This window comes from Rousettus aegyptiacus, unplaced genomic scaffold (genome assembly GCF_014176215.1).
Source record: "Rousettus aegyptiacus isolate mRouAeg1 unplaced genomic scaffold, mRouAeg1.p scaffold_m13_p_2, whole genome shotgun sequence".
NCBI lineage: Eukaryota > Metazoa > Chordata > Mammalia > Chiroptera > Pteropodidae > Rousettus > Rousettus aegyptiacus.
In genome coordinates, this window is record NW_023416295.1 from 134,791,984 (window position 1) to 134,813,377 (window position 21,394).

Genomic DNA, 21,394 nt, shown 5'->3' on the forward strand with positions numbered 1-21,394 from the left:
CCTTTTGTGTGCCCCCTCAGCTATGTTGAACATATCTTTTTGAGTCTTCTACCTAATAGTAGGTATGTTGCACTCATGATAACCTTATACTGAAGTTCCTTTTCCAAAAGCCTAGCTCCCCTCCCTGATGTTTTAGAGCCCGTCCACATGAAGACTGCCATTTTTCATTTCCAAGATTTCATTACAACAAATTCCACTTGTGCTCCGCTATCTTTTTCTCACAATTACAAATGTCCACCTCTTTTTCCAATGCTCTTCAATAAGAATGACTTGTGAGCTGCAAACACTACATCTAAACCTGTTAAGGGGAGGGGGGAGACTTTCAAACACCAATTTCTGCTTGCTTGTTTAATGTTTAACCAGGGTATAGTTCTAGGAGATATTCCGTGCAAAGATATGCTGATATTAAGGGTGTAGCTATCCTGTGCAAAGATATGCTAATGGATAACTCCTGCTTCTGTAAACTTTCCTGCTTGTTTAATGTAATTGTAGGCTTTTTAAGAGACCTCCTCTGAAAGCTCGGGGCTGATTCTCTAATGAGGAGAGTCAGTCAGACCGGCTAATAAAGGCTCGTAATTAATCTCAATTGGCTCCCTGGGTCTTAGATTTGAACGCGCCACAACAAACCTTCCAGTTGTTCAAATTATAATACAGTTCTAGTCCTAAATGGTAGTAACCAAACTTATGACCTTAATTCTCTTATCTATATTGGTTACCATATTGATGTCATATATTGGTTCATGACCTTATGTACACAAAAGTGTTTAAAAATAAAAACAAGGATAAATGAAAAAAAGTGCCAGTTTATCTGTTCCAAAACTAATTGATTTGCTTTCCTGCTCTTAAAGGCAGGGTTAGATAACAGGTTAGAAGTTGAGTTCCCGAGGGACAAATCCGGAGGATATCAGGCCAGATAGAGTAGTGAGCCACATCACCATCTGAGGGGGAAAAGACAATAAAAGCATAATACTCAGATTGTGGTTGCATAACCAAGAGTTTTAATTTAAAATAGAGATCAGTTTGGAGTGAGGACAGATAAGCAATGAGGGGGGACACCAAGGCCTGGGCCAAATGTCAGATAATACAGTTGGATCATGAGCCGTCAGTTGTAGGGACAGCTAAGGGCGACTTATTAGCATTATTTTTCTCATATTTCCTGTTAGGTTGTGTTGGTGACTCACAGAACAGCCCAATAACATGACAGAACTGCTAATAGAGTCCAGTGGTGAGATGTGACAGCGGTATTGACTCCCACCTTTGAATCTGTGTGTCTGTGTTGAATGACTTCTTTCCATTGTAATGGCAGCCAGTTGTGCTTTTGAATGCTACTTGTGAAATCCGATCCTATAAAAGTAAAAGAAGATTTTGTGCTTGGCTGACTCTTAGAGCAAATGGAGAAGAAATAATTCTTAACATTTCTAATAAGATTCACCGGTGATGTTAGATGTGCTAAAAGGTAAGGGAACATAATAAGTAGCCACCATGGGGAGAAGATGAGGTAACTATGGTTATGTAACATAAATGGGCATGTGCTGATGAGATTTATGTGTAGGCATATATTATCGAGCATAAATTCATAGTGTGTATTTAATTTTCCATTTATAACACTAATGAAGTACTCTATAATCTAATATACTAAAATTGTGTCATTAGTACAATTTCTGCACTGTGCGGAAGAAAATACTGTAATTACTAAACAGTAGAAATATTAATTGTTTATAGTCCTTAAGCATTACTGCAATTAAGGCATCACATTTGTTATGCTTTCTTCAGAATCTGTTAGTGATTTTTAATCTTTTTTTTAAACCCTTCATTTTTTATTTACTACACATTTTTTTTTTATGCTCTCAATAGTTCAAAAGGTTTGGTATTCAAAAAGCTCTGTAGAGTCAAAGTCTATTGGTATGTGACTCAGAATCTAAGACTAAACATAAATAAAAGTGATTTTAACTTTGATTTTATCTCATTTTGTAACCTTTAGTTGGTATAAATGCAAATTGATGTATAATATCTAAAAAGTTAGCCAAAAGAGGAAGAAGACTCATGTGTAGATTGTTATATACAATTGGATACTGGAAGCCTCTGAGGGTTCAAATCTTGTGTGACTATTAAAATGCCATCCTTAGAAATTATCTTATTTGGTACTAAGACTTATGGAAACTTTAAAGATACACGTTTTGTATCACCTGATAACTTCTCTTGTCAATCCGTCAAAATACCTAACCATCATGCTCTAAGGTTTCTTATTTCTTTTCTTTCTTCTGTTAATTAATTTCCTCATTGGAACACTTTTTCCTTAATACTCACATAAAGATTCTCAAATAATATTTTCATAAAGACTGCACACTGATAATAGACACCCACTTTCTAAATCAATTTTGTTCTATAAGACAATGACTTTCAGAATAAATAAAAATATAGTCTTAGGTGGTGTTCTTTTCTTGTCCCAGAGGCAAAAGTTGTTCTATGCTATGCAAATTTGGTAATGGCCAACATTACCACATGCCAGGGATAACATGGTCAGTTTCTTTGGACAGTATGGTCGATGGGTTACTATAGTGAGCTTGATCTCTGCATTTTTAGTGTCACAGATATTTATGATTCTAACTAGCAACATGCATGGCTATTAAAGGTAAAAGAAATAGCAGGGACCTGGTTCCAATTGCTTAGTAAACAATCGTAGAAAGATATTTATTAAAACTGGCTCTCAAGTGACAGATAAATACATAGTTCTATTATGCATGCTAAATTCAGCATGCTGCAAGCTTAAAAGCAGATAGATCAAAACAAGAGAGATTTAAAAAATCATAAAGACAAAATACAGCTATGTCAGTATGTGACAGGAAAGTAATTTTGCTTAAAAGTGATCTCTCTCAACCCCCTCAAGGAACATGTAACCACAATTTATGGAACAAAATTAAAGGCAAGTTGAGAGTGTTCCATTTCTTAACTTGCCTGTCACGGAGTTAAAAAATTTTTTAAAGGGCTCTTATTTAACTAAGATATAATTGAATCTATTATAAATAAAAAATGACATCACATAATTATCGATGTATAATTTTCTTATTTATTAATGTGAGATGTTTAATTCTTAAAAAAAAAAAAAAAAGCACATAAAACAAGCCACTAAACAGGTTCTTTCATGCATCCTTTCCTGCCTCACAAGATCCACTGCATGACTTTTAGAAGAGTTCCCTTGCTCAGGGTTCACATATGTTTTTCAATTTTCACTGTCCAGAGCCATATTTACAGAAAGATGTACAAATATTGTAGATGGGAGGCTGTGCAACCCTCACATGATTAAAACTTCAGTTCCTTGGTTTTCTGGGGCTTTGTGTAAATGCCAATAAATTTGAGAATTTACCCAACTGTGCCTCTTAACCTTTGTTCCCAAAGGTGAAGGGCAGGATTTTTAATCAAGTAGCAATTTATGTTTAATTAGGAAAACATAATTAGGTATTATCATCTAATTGTAATTACTGGCTGGAGAAAGTCACACTTCACAAGTAGTGACCCATGCTGGATTATCATTCTCCTGTTACAGAATTTTGTATCTGTATTTGTATTTGGCAGACAGCCAATAAATATTCAAAGGTAATCGCCATTCATCTCTGCAGTCTGGCTTTCAAAGTCACCAACTTTGCTATTGAATAAGAAACCAAGAGATACTTTCTGAGCCACATCTAAGCTACATCTGTTTCCTGCTCAGACATTAAGTATAGATCAAAATAACTGTATACAAACACACACACACGCGCACACACACACAACCTATGTGAAGTAGATTAGAGAACTGTTTCACACTCGGTTTCTGGTACAGTTAAAAAACGGTTTAATGTCTCAAGGCACCACTATGGTTGAACATCAGATACACAGGTAATCAGCTAATCTTGTACTATGCTGTAAAGTCAATAAATAGCTTGTGCAATTGTGAAAAGCAATCTCTAGAGGACTGTTAAATATACAGTAGGCACGTGTATCATAATACAAATAGAAAACAATGAGTCCTAGAAAAAGCATGTTGAGCACCGTTGTGGCATTGTTTGTATTTCTTTACCTAATAACTAAGTAAACCTTACATTTACAAAAAAAAAAAAAAGACTAACTTTTTAAAGTTACACTCAAGGTTGCTTTTTGTGCTGTCTCCAAGTAAGTGAATCTAGTTCGTAGGTGTACTTTTAGAAGCCGTTGGGTCTGGGTCAGCTTCTGTCGCGCTGGTAGACTCATTCAAGTGCGAGCTCAAGTTTTCTGACGTTAGGTGGGAGGACTTGTAGACAATTTCGTTGAAGTCAGATCTGATGCAAACCGAAGGGGGGTCATTCAGCGGGTCTTCCACTGAGGCCTGGGTGTTTTCTCGAGTGATTCCCATGTCTTTGCTATGTTCCGATGGGGATTTTCTTTTCATGCGAGTGTAAGTTTTGTCCTGATTCTCCATGCCTTGCTCATTTTTCAAAAATCGTCCAAAGAACCAAATGAAGAATCCAAACCACACAAATGCTATCAAACTTGGAACAAAAGCTAGACACTTGACATCAAGACTAGCCCCTGTAAACCTGCTATGTAAGAACATGTCTCCCTCAACATACGTTTTATTAGTCCGAGGGTTAGTGTGATTGGACCTCCATTCCCAGGAGAGCTTGGTTCTGTTCAAATCCTTTAAACTTTCTGAGTCTTTCACTGTATATATCTTCTGCCCTGGGCCAATATACTGTCCATATTCATGAGGTTTATAAAATATCTGGTTCTTCCACATATTAAGGTCCAAAATCAAGACAAGAAAGATAATTCCATAATTAAACCATTTACCTGCATTAAAAAAGAAATACTGCATATTAGCCAAAGAATCATAAAACTGCAATAAGGTTTTATCCAATAAAATGAAGATAATAGCACAATAGTATAAATTGTTAATGTTTTAGACCTGTCGACAATTAATTTTTTTGAAACCATTATGCTTCCATTAAGTGAACTGGCAAAGGGAATTTTTTAAGTGGATTCTAAGGCATATGAACACATAACTGTGGGTCCCACAGCCAGTAATTTATGGTATTTACATTAACCAGGTTAAGTCTCCTTGTTTTCTAGGTCCCACGGCTATATTCAAATTTGGTTCCACATAGATTATCCACTAGAACATTTCAATTAACGTTTAAAAACAAAGTTCTAATGAAATTTTTAGAGAAGTCCCACATATAATTCAACATCTCTTACAGTTTTATAATTATGTTTGGGCAAGACATAAATCATTTTGCAATGCAAGCACAGCAGTATATCAGTTGAATTCACATTGCTGTTTGTAGGTGACCTGTTGATTAAACCATTAGTTGATGTGATTCAGATCAATAATCCTTGAACATTAATTTTAAGACTTTAAAAATAATTGCATCAAATTTTCATTGAACAGAATTCATTTATCAGACATTTAATATAACCAAAGCTAATGAACTGTTTTAGAAGACATGATTTGGAGAGACTGTAACTACTATTTCTTTGTAGCTTTTAAAATGCTTATCCGAATAAGGTCTTATTTAGAGATATATTATCTAATAACATCTATGTCTGCAAATGGAAAATGTGGAAAAAATTTCAAGAAATACTGGATCCCATTATATTTTTATTATAATCATAATTTATTATAAGTTTTATAGTATGAAGTATATCCTAATAATAGAGTATACCTACCTAATAAACTTGCTGTAGCAAATTAGGTAAGATATGTAACAAGTTCTAGAAGTTTTAGTTATGTCAAAATTATTTTATTTTGTATTTGAAGATAGTAGTATTGAATATTAAGTTACTGTTCACATGATTATAGAACTTTTGGGACAGCAGAGAGCTATGACCTTGAGCAAACTACTAAACCAAGGATGGTAAATATGTATTTTGCAATATGTACTCTCACAGAATATATAGATACATAAAAAGATACTTTGTGAAGAGTTTAGGCAAATATTTTATTACCATCATTATACGTTTTCAGGCTCTTATTATATGCAACTTTGGAGGGTTTTAATCCTCGCTCTGTTTAAATTTTCTGAACACCAATTTCTTTTCCATTCAAAAAATAATAGTACTTATTAAAGCTGTTAACATTTTTCGTGTGATTATTAGATGCTAAACACAGTGTCTGGTACTCAGTAATTGTTACTATTATTATCAAAGCCTTGCCTAAGCTATGATGAGATGATGTCTTCATTTGCATGGAAAAGTACAACTGCTTCTATAGGAAGAGAATTTATGTATGAAGGAAAATTATAACTCTGCCTGTCCTGAAATCATTCAACATAAAACTTGTATAGGTTTTATAATATTTCTAATGGAAGCTTTTGCCTGAATGATTTATTTTGCACACCTAAACTAGAAAGTAAGTTGGAACATTGAAAACATTTCCAGATATGATAAAACATTTCTAACAGCTAGCACCGTTAAGTTCAAACCACTCCTACCTTCCCTGGATCTTCAGAACCAAAACTGTTCTAAGAATCAACCGTAAAACAAATTGAGAAAGCTAAAGCCAGAAAAATGCAATCAAGAATAAAGGTGAGCATCATTACGAAAGATAATGGATGCTGTGTAGGATACCTTAGTAAATGCTGAGGATACGCTTCTGCCTTTTAGGAAAGAATGCATCATCTTGTTGGGAAAACATGACAGAGACATCAACAGAGAAATAGTAATAACAGACCACATTTGAGAGGTGCCAAATGAGTGATCAAACCATAAATACTGAAGATATTGGGAAAATGGAATAAAAATCGAGGGCTAATTTTGGCAGAAAGGATTTTAGAAGAAGTAACAATTCATATGGTCCTTGAAAGAAAAGCAAGACAGGGAGCAGTTTAGAAAATTTTACATTTCTTTTGTTTATGTTTTCATTATGCTGCAGATAGAATGGCATACAGTGAAAGATCTGGCAATGTGGAATAGAGAGGCTGAGGGAAGAGAGAGGGACAAGAATGGAGAATATTGTAGGAAAAGAAAGGCAGGAGATGAATGAGAGACAGGTGAAATGAAAAAGTTCAGCAAGTTTCATCCAGTATTAAGGCGGCACTAGTGTGTAGCTTCCGTAATAGAAAGTAAGTTGAAATAGGAGCTTTGGGTGCTTCTCTGTTGTAAAAGTTTTGTACTTATTCTCTTACTGTAAACTATATGTGTTACAAAGCCACACTAGATGGCAAGAAGATGTTCTTGAAATTGTGTAACTGATTATCACCTTCTTGACTCACAAAGGTTCCTTGGAGAGACTTGTATCTTCTCTAGGTCATTTTTATAAACTTGTGAATTGAGCGGTCCCTATAAAGGGGTCTCTATTTCTAGGGTAACAAGATATGAGAAACTGAAGATAAGCAGCGGCACAGATTCAGGGAAAAGAAAGGAATGCCCATGGAACATGGAGAAAGGTGCTTTTCTAGTGGGGAAAAGATGCTCAATGAATGTCAATAGACAAAGGAAAACATAAACTCAGAGCATAAAAATGGAAGTATGTAGACTGATGAAGCTAAGAAGAAATCCTGAAGATAGGAGATTTTTTTTCCTACTTAAAAATTATTTTTCTACCATCTAAGATGAATGGTGCTGGGTTCATTTGACCATTAAACTTTGAGACTAAAGGATCACTTTATGTTTTTTCTCATGTAACCTGGAGTGTGAATATTTAGATGGAATGGAGGAGAAGGAAATTAAAAATGTGATCTTTGACCTCCATTGATGGATAGAATCATCCAGGTCTCACACATCTTCACCCATTTGTGAGAGGGAGTACCACGGTGACAAAAACTACAGGCTGGAAATCACCATATGGAAATCACATTCTAACACTAAACTTGAATAATAAAACCTTGGGTAACCCGTTTAACCTCTGTAGACTAAATAATTTTATTTTCAAATTGAGGGAACTGAACTAAATGCCTTCCAGTTATATGATTCTGTCCTCTTCCCCATATCCTTCTACTTATTAGCTGTGCGAATTTAGTTTTTATATTTGGTGACATGGAGAATAATTCCAACGTAACTACATCAAAGGATTATTGTGAGGATAAAGTAAGAAATTATATTTGAACGTTTTTAGAAATATATTGTTTGCCAAAAATGTAGGGTACTATTATTTCTATAATTTCTTATACTTCTTCAATCTGGTTAATATAGGATCTTGGTGATAGAATAGTGGGAGAGAAGAGTATGTAAGGCTTTGTGACAAAGATATATTCTACAAGTGATTAGTTTAGATAAAATAGGTTGTATTATTGAGCACTGACATTATAGGGTAGATATCATTAGATCAGTTATCCAAGAGAACCCAGCGTGCAGCTATATAGACATATGCTGTGTGGATCAGCATATTTAGCATGTTAAAAATCCTTAGCCATTGGTAATTTGTCTATAGCTCTCAGTAGTATTGGACCTGAGAAAAGGTCTTTTATGTACACAAATTTTGAGGTTACAGAACAGGAACTAGTTCCCTTACTCACTCCCCACCTCCCCCACCCCCAGCAGAGAGGCCACGTGAAGGTGGGAAAGTGCATACAGAGGGGAGAGAAGAGACTGAGGCAGAATCCCCACTAATACCATATTTCCTTATTATATTCTGTGGCTACAGCATTGTCTTTCCCACCACTCAGCCATCCAGCTGAAACTTGAAGCTGCTGAGAATTTAGAAGAAATGGCTCTTCTTACTTTTTGTTTCCAGACCACTTGATATAACCTCGGGTCCATTTATCCATTTGTACAGAGAAAGAATGTTCATTTTTCTCTTTCACCCATCCTTACATTTTTCCACACAGTGTTTTGTTACCTTGGTAATGTTTTTTTCCTCTTTAAAAATATTACTTTTGCCCTCTGAGATGTGGCAAATCAGATAGCAAAATCAGGCGAAACAACTCAAGCTCGGCATTCTTGTCTATAAGGTGAGGGAGTTGAGCTATATAATCCTTAAGGTTTCATCCCAGCCTCAAACGTCTCTTTGATGAGTCAGTAAAATAAACACTGTTTAAACTTTAATGTTTTATGATGCACCAGGAAATTTCCCCGTTAGAGCAAAAAAGATGGAATAAACAAGTTTTACACGGAGAAAGCTTTCCTTAAAAAGAAAAAAAAAAGAAAAGAGATTATATTTCTGAGAAATACTGATTACCATAAAAAATAAATTTGAATACCTGAAATAACCCACATGGAAAGAATATAAGACACAAAAAAAGAAAGAATAGAAAGTGCTTCTATTTTCGTTTTTCCAAGTATGTTGTTGTGAAGGTACAATCAACCGTAACAAGAGGTTTGAGATTTCAGCATTACTCTCATGAGAGATTTTGCATTTCCCCCTGTTGTTTCAACTACATGGCATAATGTAAATCAGCAAGGAGGAAGGGTAAAATTCATACATTACTACTATTAATCACCATGTCAAAATATCTCACTGTCTTCTTTAATGAGAAATCACTGCGTGGTGTTGGTGGGATTACCTCTTTTTCATATTTTGTGCTTTTAATGAATCTTACTGATTGTCAAAAATGATATTATAATGGTCATTTTATCTTTCTACTTTGTGGGAGCCTATAGAATTCTGAGCTAGTTAGTTTTAAAAGAATTCTTCATTAACTATCATCTCCTCTTACCATAGGAAATGACAACAATTTGGAGGAGAGTGTTATTTTTTTCAACTAAAGAAAAAGACTATAAAGTGCTGATATTTCCATCATATAATAAAACTTTTAGGATTCAAATATGCAGTCATAATATTTGCAAAAATCTTTTACTCAGGAGAGTTACCACTTAACATTGTGGTTGAGCTGTGCTATGCTGTGGGCACCTTTACATCAAGTAAGTGCTACCACTCAGCCAGACTCTGCAAGAGCAGATACATAAAATAGTCATGTGCCACAAAGCTATTAAGTATTTACTATAAAATAGCAAGACACCCTGGCCTTGAAAAAGATGAGTTTTGGTTAATTAAAGAAATAGCAATTTGCTGTAACAGGCTTCTTGGGCAAATTCAATGTCCTCTCATTCCAGACATGAGCAGTTAAAAACAGAGCTCACTGAGCTCCGTCTGTAACTTTGGGACAGCTAGAAACCACATTCTGTGCGTAGCCTATGAGGAGACCATTTGGTAAAGGGAAGATATTTACTAAATAATTTATAAATTAATAAGTCGAGTTAGTAAAGAATCTTCTTAAGACTTAAAAAGCAAATAAATACAGCTTCTCAAAGTCCTTCTTTTGTCACTGTTGCTTCCTAAGTGGGAAACATAATTCAGTTTGGTGAGTAGAGGCAGAAACATGTGATGATAAAAAGAGAAAGAAAAGCCCACATAGTTGTACCGAAGACTGTACTGAAGGTTCTTGAATCTGGGAACTATGTCATGTTCATTTTTGTATTCTCTAGATCCTGGCTTGGGTTTAGACACATATTAACTCAGGAAACATCTGTTAAGCAACAAGTAAACTCTGAGATAACATTTCAAGAAAAATACTATGAGTGAAGTTCTAGTCTTTTGAATCAAATTCATATGTTACAATGATCCGGTGAATTCCAGGATACTGCTAAAATCTAATGTGATCTGGAATATTGAGAAAAGTAAAATATTCATGTCTCAAATGTTATGATTAATTATATATCTCAAGTTCTTCCTCTGACTGCGAAGACAATTTTTGAAGACCATGTGAGTTGTATTAGAAATATCCTCATGTATACATAAATGAAGACAGGACACCTCATTTTGGGCAGATGGGACAACCTCAGGAGCAGCAAGAACTCACAAGCTATGGACAAAGCAACCATGGCCTGGAAAAAGATGAGTTTTTGACAAATAAAATGAATTTCTGTTTTATGTAGAAGTAAACATAGTTAACTCTTAGAGCTGTATAAATGTGTTGAAAATGAAAACTGCTTCAGGAAAGATTTAGAAAAATTCACAACTGAAAGAATAGCAGGAGATCTTTGTGTACTCTGGATAAATTCATGATCTTGGGGGACTGTCACGGTGAACAATAGGATATATCGTATTTCCCTATAACAAGTCCCTTGCTAATTGTATCAGACAGAATATTCTGCTGGATGGACCACTGGCCTGTCCTCCCCAGCACTTCCCATGATCTGATTGACACAGGAGAGTTCTTTAAAAAACAATGTCTGGGAACTCATTTACCAGAAATTATGCACTTTTGGAAATAAAATGAAGGGGTTTTATTCATTATTTTCCACATTCTTGCCATTGTAAAGCACCTGCGCCCTCACACTGTTCAGGAAACTGAAACAGAACACTACAGACCTACAGAGGCTTGTTTACTTCTGCATTTTCCATTTTTGCCGAAAGGGTTCCCGTGGGCATCATCATGCCAACAGTGTGAATTCTCTCTTCGCAGATGCACAGGCCTTCCTTCTGGCCTTTCCCCCAGCCCCCTCCTAATTTACTCAGATGATGGCCACCAATGGGACACTCCCTTTGTCTGGCTGGGATGACAGATGGCAGAGTTTCCACCGGGATTGGCATTAATAGGACTCAGAGGGGCTTCCGAGACTGAATTGAGAGGCCATTCCTCTCTTGCCTCCAGAGACTTAGCGTATCACATTTGAATCCATCTTTGCATCCACCTTATAGGTAAAAGGGAAGAGGGCAGAAAAGGGAACTATACAGTTGCATTTACTTTTAGAAGAACAATAGCCTTGGGCCGAAAGCTCCTGTGTGACCTAATCACTAACCATTTATCCCTTTTGTTCCTGAAATCAAAATTCCCAGAAAAAATTTTTTTAAACACACCCTTAGATAGAGATGATTTATTTTTATAAGCTCTAGCCCAGCTTATAAAATGAAAGCTCACACATACTGCAGCAAACCATCTGTCAAGGGGGATCCAGATGAGCTAAACAGATGCAACAATTCAAGTTATTTCTGACATTCATAAATAAAACTAGCATGGAATCAGGATTAAAAAATGCTCAAATCCTTAATACTTTAAAAATGTCAATGGGAACTCACCGGTATCAGATAACCCTCTACATACACAGAATCTCATTGGGAGAAAGATTTTGTTTTCCCATTCTCTGCTTTCTCCTTCTTGAGGATTCAGAAAAGTAAATAACAGTAGAGAACTCAGAGTAGTGGATAAATAATAAGAGAGCCCTCTCTTGGGCTGCCTGATTTTTTTTTTTTTTTTTTTTTTATTAAATAGGAAACACCAACCCTGGATGAATGAATGGAAAAGTTTCAGGTAAAGATAGAATTTATTGAGTGCTTAATACATGGAAGACAGTGTTTTAAGTGCCTTGTACATGTTAACTAATATAATATAGCAACTCTGAGGGAAGACCTAGTACGGTCTCTGTTTAAAAGATGAGAAAACTGAGCCTCTAAGAAGTTCAGGAGCTGGATGACGGCCATGCCACCACTCAGTAGCAGAGTTGGAGTCTATGCACCAACCCTTTACGTTCCATTTCCTCGGCATGCACTGAAGACCCTTCACAGAGAAATGATAGTTGAGGCCCAGTAAGAGTCATTCTTGACCCTAAGAGAACATTAGCAGTCCTCATCCAGCCTCTTCTAGTGCAGAACAAAGACTGCAGAGAAGGGAACAGACAGAGCCATGTGGGGGTCTACAGGATCCCTTTCTACCCCTGGCTCTATCTTCATCTATGGTCATCCAGACCTTTCGCAGCCACGCTCTGCTTCAGGATCTCCTCCGTTGCCCCCAGCTCTAAACGTTCTAACTCCTGACGGGCCTCTACCATATGACTTTCTCACAGGCCACTCCATTTCTACTGAATTTTCTTTCTGCCCCTTGGCTTTTGTTTTAAGAGTTGCATATGAAAATAAATTGAAGCTGAGACGAGAGGAATTCTGACTAGAAAATGTTTCTCTGTAGCAGCATTTGTCTGGGTGTGGTCCTCTGGCTGCCTGCATAGACATAACTGGTGATGCTTGAGAGAACGGTAGATTCTAGGGTCCACCACATCCCTCAGACATCCAGCTCTGTCTGGGTGTGTGGCTGATGGAATTTTTTAATAAGCTCTCCAGGTAATTCTCATATACACTAAAGTTTGAGAACCATTGATGGCTAGACAGGGTTTCATGCTTAATAATCCAAGCGGTAATACCATATTTGTTTATTAAGGAAAGCAATCAAGTCTCTCTACAAAAAGGAGCCAAACTTGGAAGAGCTGATCAAGTTAGCATTTGCAGTGTACTTGGAAATTCGTGGGCTAACTACTGAGCATATTCAAATCCAACATGTAGCACTATGTTTTGGAAATTTTACCTAGGTTTGCCCAGAAACAATGTCAGATAAAGTGAAAGGCCTTTCACAGGAGACTAGATGGTACTCCCAGAGTAGCCTCAGCAACCTCTTTAGCCAAGTAATGGAACAAAGAGAGTAAGAAAAACAAGAGGGGGAGAAAGTACAACTTACTTTAGCCTCCTATCACTGTCTTCCCAGAAAATTTTATCATGGATGGATCTGGGAAGGTACGTGATGATCTTACCAAAAATTGAATCTCAATTGGTTATGCTGGATCCCTTCACCCCAAGCCCACATGTGTCCTATTTTATTTTGAATTTAAACTCCAAAATCCTTAATAGCCTTCCTAGCAGGTCCGGGCACCCAGTTATTCACTTGGTTCGAATCAGGAGACATCCTGACCTCAACTGTGGCTTCTCTGTCAGAAAGGAATAGTTCTCAAAGATTAGCATCATGTGGCAAAGCTTTTCAAAAGTCCCATTCCTTGCCCTTTCCCCAGACCTACTCTGTAGGAATCATTAGGTTTGGCGCCTAACAACCTGTATGTTTATAAAGTTTCCTGGGTGATATGTTAATTAGCATAACCAAAGCCTTAATTATAATATATTTCTACCTTCTGGAAAACTTTATTAATGTACAGTCTCCAATACACATACTTAGCTAGTCTTTCTTCCTTTTAAGTTTTTACAAAATAATATTTGGTGGGATAAAGGTTTAAGTCCAAAGGTGTAGAAGGCTCTACCTAGAAGCTAGTGATGCCAAAGGTTCAGGGACTCCTGTATGTGTGGCTCCCTTCCAAGGCACTGAATATAATTTTCAGTTGTAATTTTGTATTCATATTCTTAAATAGAGCATTCCAAATGGTGTAAGCTCTGAGCACCACAAAAGTCGAACCTGCCGCTATCTGTAAATGATAGCATGTATGACAAAGCTATGCAAAATATCCCCAAATTAAATATACTTAACAACTTGATTTTTTTTCTTATCAATGATCTCTCTGAATCTCCCCCTCTCATTTTTTTTTTTTAAATAAAAAAGCTGATATTCTGCACTTTAGCAGTATATTTCTGGCAGGGATTCTGATACTGAGTCAGAGACAATATCAGTGCCATGATGGCCTGGGAGAAGAGCTGATAGCAAGAACAGATGGTCCAGGTGAGAGCCCACCCAGAGGGATGTGATGATGCCATGTGTGTGACAGCTGTTTTAGAAGTCCAAGAAGGTAGCATGCTGCAGGGATTAAGTGGGGACTCTGAAACTACACTCTGTGACCCGAACTCAAATTGATTGATTTACCCAGTGAATTTAATAGATGGGCCTCATTCATTTTAAAAAGGAGAAGAAACCTGCTGCATCTTCCCTATTCATGAGCTCATTCTCCAAATTAGGAAGGTTGCCTCATGCTCAGCAAAAAACAGCCATCAAGTTGGGAAGCAAAGGTTTTTTTGCAGTCCTCAGATGTTCGCGTTTTCTGTGCTCAGACTATTTTTATTCAGCAGCACAGACGGTAGTGTAAGCACAGATTTCTTCAGCAATTTTTATTATAGCAGGCGTGGGATCCTAGGCCGTTGCCCTTAAAACACACACATTCGCTACCTGCATCTGAACAGCTCGAGAACTAATGACATTCTTCATTTGATCATTCGGCTGTCTACTTCTCATTTTAAAGAAAAAAAAGGTAAAGAAGGTACTCTAGGAACGCTTTTTTAGATGAGAATGACTGAGATGTCATGAAAGAATATTATAATAAATCATATTATTTCAAAAGCAAGACACATCTGAAAATGAAATAATCTGAGGAATCACAAGAGAATCACTTGAGATAAACACGAACTCTACCACAGAAGTAGGTTTTAATCAGATGAGAAGTGGCCAACCTCCCTAAAAGCATATGGTCTGATTGGAGCTCTAGGATACCTCTGTTTCGATCTCAGTAGTAAATTAAGAACAAAGCATAAAGAGAATTAATATTGAAAAAATATCCTGAGCTATAGGTTTTGAAAAGGAAACCCACACAATGAACAAAACCAAGGTGGGGTGGTATATGGAGTCTGACAGAGATAGCTAACTCTCCACACCAAAGACATGTTCTTCGTTTCTGATAATCCTGTGCTACAACACTGGGCCTGACATAGGAAGTGGCTGCCTGACTGAAGACTACATCTCCCTGCTCTCCTTGGGGCCATCTGACTGGTTATTGCCAACAGAACGTGAGGGGAGGTGACATGTTTCTTTTCCAAGCCAAGGTGGTTAAGAAACAGGTAAGCTTTCTTAATCATTTCCCCCATTCTCTTTATTCCCATCTCTGTGCTGGATGAAGTTGAAATTGTTAAGGCCACCAGTAGTCTAAGTCCCAGAATGACAGCCTGGAACCGCAGTAGACCTAGAAACACCTTGCACTGTTAAGTGAGTAAGAAACAGAACAATATTTATGTATGCCTCTAACATGTTACCGTTTCCTTTTTTATAGCAGCTAGTATTACTCTAACTTGGAGACAAAAAATACCATGTTAAAATTCATAACATACCTGTTATGTGAATATGATATTCTTCCTTGAAGATCTTCTGGAAGAAAGGGATCTTGAATTGCATGTGAGGGGTGTGCAACCCAGGGAGATTTACATCGACATCTCCCATGAAATGTGGGAATTCCCAGTCCTGTCAGAAAAAATCAACATAAAAACATATTTGTGATTTGTTTTGTACATAAGCAGCAAAATATCCCAAATTGACTTTTTGTAAGCACTTATTTTAAAATCATTTAAATGCATCCAGCTGTTGGAGGGATCGGTTTTGTTCTGTGATGGTTATTTTATGTACATTAGGTAGCGGTATGCATTCAAAATCAAAATTAAGTCATAACTTATATCCTCGGCTTTTCTCTTTAATGTGGTAATAAGAAACCAATACAGAATTGATTTGCATCTATACATGTTTATCTCTTTTATTCTAGAGAACTGATTTTAAATTTTTATCTAAAGGAAGTAGTCCATACTTTATAAATATGGGGTAAATCTGTCTCACTACTTTTTAAAACTATAAACCCTAAAACTGCATGTTTTGTGTAAGAAGACATAGTAAAAAGGATCTGATTCACTTAACCAAGTTCCTCAATTTACATCAAGGGACTTTTATTAATCACCTTGGCCAGTAACTATATGGAATGGCAAAAAGCCAGTCTCCTGTCCTGCTCTCCTGCAATTTAGCATCAATTCAAACCAAATGACGAAGGCCTGACACACTAGCACGAGAGCTGAATAGTGAATTAATTCTCAAATTCTTATTAGTTTTTTCTATTTGTGAAGGCAAATGAGGATATTTTTAGGTGTCTCACCTGCTCTTGGTTTTGAATAGAGGCAACAACTTAAAGTTCATAACTAACATGTGAAGGACGTATGCACTAAATATAAAGAAATATTTGAGGTAGATCCAAAGGCATTAATACAGATATTTTCACTTTTAATAATAAAATAATCACTAAAGTATCAGTCCTGTATTCAGTGACTATTTTAAAAGAACCTGAATGTGAAAAAAATAATGGACGAAATAATTTAAGATTTCAATACATTATCTCAATGTAAAAAAGTTTTTTTTAATAGTTTTATAGTCTGAAAAGTTCTTCCAGACCCCTGCAACAAATAGGCATGTGATTTGGGAAGTTCAGAAAACCCAAAGCATTAAAGCTAAATAAGTTTGAACATTTTGATCTAAAACATTAGTAGAAAATGAATTGGTAATAATATGTGTGAGGTATTGCATTTTATTAAAATGCATTTGCCTTTATTATTATTGTTACTGATACTGTCTTGTTCTTTCTATGTTATTTGCAAGGCTTCCGCAAAGAGAACTGAAATTGAATTTGGCCTTTTGATAAATATAGCTGACATCTCCCATGAAAAATTATGCTTGGCAAGTAAAGAGATTGATAACCAAAGTATCTTTCACTAGCCCTGGATAAACAGCACACAGCACTTTCAATAGAGAAATTCTCTTTTTTTATTTCTTGGTTTAAGAAAGAGGATACTTCTTGGTAGTAACTGGGCACATGTGCTTGATATATCTTTTTATAGGAAAGATGTTCTTGGAATGTTCACATATAGCTTTTCATTCCACGAAACTAAAGTTTTCTATTGGGTATGAAATTGATTTTAGTTTAAAAGTAATTTCTAGAGATTTCTTGTAGCCCGGGATCAAAATTTCTTTCACCAAAAAATAGTTCCTCAATCATTTCCCACCTGTACTTGGAGAGAGAAAGATAAATTAAGGAAATGGAGAGGAGAGGAAAGAGAAGAGAAAGTATTGATCTTTGTTTGGAAGATGGCATTACTTGTCTTTTTTTTTTTTTTTAGGACAAGATCAGGGCAAGGAGTTTGGGGGAAAGTGTGAGAGAAGTAGCTGATGCCATGTAAGAAATTTTAAAAACAGAGAATTAATGAAAAAGAGTTGATCTATCAATTCTCTTAGCTTCTCCCCTTCTATATTATTTTTTAATTGCATGCTACTCTGCCATCTTGACCAGAACTAATTGCATCCTTCTACATTATTGTTTATAATCACCATATTTTGCTTTTCAAAACTCTTTTCTTTAGTCTTCTAACTCCCTGCCCCCATTCTTTTCCTGTTATACTAGTTTTTGTACTTTAATTCCTGCTCTGCATATTTCTCCAGACCATTAATGAATCAGTGTAAACTCTGCTCTTACTTGACAGAGTGGAATGGTAACACTAATAATTGCTACTACTTGCAGGATGTTTAGGGCTCATCTTAATGAAGAATAGGTGTTTAGGGCTGGTAATATCCCAGTATTTATTTGAAGGAGGTAGAAACAAGAGAGTGGATGATGTTCTGAACCTCCCTAATTTTTGTCTCTTTATTTATAAATTGGGGTTAAATATATCATTCTCACAGACTTTTTGGGAAGACCAGATAATGCCTGGACAGCAAATAACACATTGCTGGAAACAGAGGAAAGAGACAGGGAAATGTCCAACAATCATGGCTGATTCCCGCAGCATGACTCCAAGGTCAGGTTTATCCTGAGAGTGAAGCAGAAGAAACTGATAAGTCTGTTTTCAAGAGGATCAGGAGGACCCTGCTTCAGGGTCCAGATGAAAAAGGATGAAGGCCACCTTCTTCTCTTCTCTGTCTTCATTTATTGCACAGCATGGATTTCTCATCAAAAGTTGGTTTCATGAGGAGATTTAAACTACTTTTCTCTATCTCCCTCCACTCCAAGAGGGCTCTCATTTTTATCTGACCCTAATTTGGAAAAGGAGATGAACTGTAACTCTTTCTCCACTAAGCAACTGTCCTGGAGATAGTTGGCTTCTAATCAGACTGATGAGGAAAATTTGACTAATGGATGATAGCAAACATCGAGATTCTCTGGGCATTGTAATTATGGATATATAGAAAGTTTCATACACAGATTGCACATAAATGTTATGAGTGTCATGGCTTTCTTTTCTTTCTGCATAAATATAAAAAATATAGTTTGAACACAAGATGAAACTATTGAAGTAAGAGAATGACGAGGCAAGATGTGATCAGCTACTAAGACCAGGGTAGAGCCAGGCTAATCCTGTGATTACATAGTATGGAATGTTCATTTATTTTGTTCTTCAAGAAATGTATTTAGTAATTAAAAGCTCCCTTATTACTTTCTGCTATTAAACCTAACAATAATTGCAGAGGTATATCACATTTGTAGTTCAGGGATATTGTATCACACACACCATTCCAGTTTTCATCAGTTCATGGTGATGAACAGATTTCCAACTTTGTATCTTGCTTCAAAGTAACTGAGAAACAGTTACTTTTCATTCAGATGGGAATATTTCCTATATAAAAAGGATCAGTGCCATGATATATATCTAATCTTATTTCTTACATACTATGGTTTACTTTGCCTATAGCAATAAAAATTACACTTGGACAATGATTTCCAAATTACATTTGGATGTGTAATTTGGTCGGATATGTCTAAATGTGATTCTCTCCAAATGCGGCCTTATTATTCATGAAATATATTTGGACAGAATTTCAGGACAATATTAAGTATACAGGCAAGATGGTTTCAGGATATTCTGGATTCACCATTTCCCTACGTTTTTTTCATTAAGATGCATGCCTCAGGGCCAAAGAAGAAAACTTGATACAATTCAGAGGAACTCAAGCTTGAAACCAATACTGTTTTGAATTCCCCAACTGGCATTCAATTTCCCAAATCAAATGAAGAGACCTCAGTTCTACTTAGAGAAGCATTAGAGAATAAAAATGTAATAACACTGATTACTCTACCTTGCAAAACTAAAGCCATAGTATCAAAACAAAAGTTTTATTTTTGGGGTCAAAGATTGGACTTCTGGTTTTTGAGGAAATTAAGAGATAAACTAGATTTTACTGAAAAGTATTGATAACCATTTAGAATAGAATTAATAATAGATTTTTAAATATTAATAAAATATACCAACATTTTTCATTGTAATAATTTGTATATCTATTATTTAAAAGCATCAGATTACTAATATTAAGGTTTACATGAATTTAAAAGCCTCTTTACAGATATTTCTTTTTCTTTGTTATTCTCTATTTCTCCTATATATTGGAACTGAATTTAGATCAATGAATTTCAGAACATCGTTCTTTCAAAAACGACCCCAGTTATAAAATGTCATTAGCTTTTCTGTGCTTAGCAGTGTCCTAGCAACAGAATTTTAGATGACAACGAGCAGTGGTGGCCTGAAGAATTGTACTCCCGCTTTGGGTGATATTTTTGTTTCTTATTAAGAATTTCAAGTGCCTGATTTCTTTCGGCAACCCTATGCTTCTTCTAATTGGCAAAGTTGCCGTGGAATCACTTGGCTGAATAAATCCTTGGAAACCTTGACATATAGTAGATATTGCGTATGTGTTTGTGTATCCCCCATTGGGATGTAAGCTCTAGGAGCTTATAGGTTTTTTTCCTGTTTTGTTTATTGCTATATTTTCCATTACTGAAATAGAGCTCAGCATATAGTAAGAACTCAAATATTTGTTCAATTGATGAATGGAGCTCTCTCAAAGTTAAAGGTATACAACAATCTCTTTTTGGTTTCATGTAAATGGAAACTCAGGATGGATTTAGGTAAACAATGACAGCACAACGAATTCTTTTTTTTGTGAATAATATCACATGTCAACCTGACATATAAGATTATGAAAAAAACCTTTTCACTATAAACTAGATATGCTGGAATCATATAGAATAACCCAAAGATTAGGCAATTAGCCAGACATCACAAAGAAAAAGAGACAGGGAAAGAAAGCAGAGGTCAAATGTAAATATTATGAGATGAAGTAGTTAATGTTTGGGAGTTAGTTAAAATTCTCATTGAGATAATCCAAGACATTTTTTTAGTGACCGCCTATATGTAAAGACACTCATGAAACATGTCCAACCGAGTCAGAGAACAAGAAACAAAATGGAAACCAACATGCGATTAAAAAAAGTGGGGGATCATTTCCCACAGTGGAAGATCCCAGGAAGGTTGTCAAGGCAAGGCTGAATGTCAGGGTACCCTGTGGTAAATGTGGCGGACGGACAAAAGAGAAATAGCAGGAGGTTACTTCTCAGAGGTCCTTTCCTCATATATTGTACTCTCATTTTCTCTTGATATTCACTATTGTTTTTGTTTTCCCTATTACCTCTTAGAGTTTTACCTCAGAAGGCATATAGGTTATTTAAGAGACTCAAAATCGCTGGGAAAAAAATCTTGGCTTTCTGGTTGGAGTAGGATTTTGTCAACAAATTGTGGAGATGACAGATCTTATTTACCACTAAAACAAATCCAAGTCAAACTGTAAATACTTCCTTAAAATGTTTAAAGACCTTGACTCTTTCACATGTTTTTGTGTATTCTAAGATATCAACGAACTCTCAAAATTGTTGTTGCCCAAGTAATCCAATTTATCTTAAGGGCCTATTTTGTAGTATTTAATGTATTTTCTTCATCAATAACCTTTCTTACTTGTAAAAGACAATATGAATTTTCCTGGCTAATTCTGAAGCCAATGTACATCAATAAGATATATTCATGTCTATGAAAAAACCAAATAAGTCATTCCCAGAGTAGATTTGAAAAGTAAATGTATGTTTGTTATTTTTAAGAAATCTTACCAGGGGGCTC

At 35.9% G+C, this 21,394-nt stretch overlaps 1 protein-coding gene across 7 annotated transcripts in view; it reads right to left on the reverse strand.

Moving 5' to 3' along the window:
- Window positions 1-481: 481 nt before the first annotated feature.
- TMEM117 (transmembrane protein 117) overlaps window positions 482-21,394 on the reverse strand; it is a 375,263-nt gene continuing 354,350 nt past the window's right edge. For 3 of the 7 annotated variants that reach the window (XM_016146458.2, XM_036236513.1, XM_016146459.2), the window contains exons 5-6: window positions 15,755-15,884; window positions 482-4,806 (exon numbers count right to left, since the gene is read on the reverse strand). In XM_016146458.2, the coding sequence (XP_016001944.2) occupies window positions 4,160-4,806; window positions 15,755-15,884 (777 nt within the window). In that variant the 3' untranslated portion in view covers window positions 482-4,159. The remainder of the gene's footprint in view (window positions 4,807-15,754; window positions 15,885-21,394) is intronic. The other 4 variants (XM_016146453.2, XM_016146456.2, XM_016146454.2 and 1 more) reach the window with 2 other exon arrangements.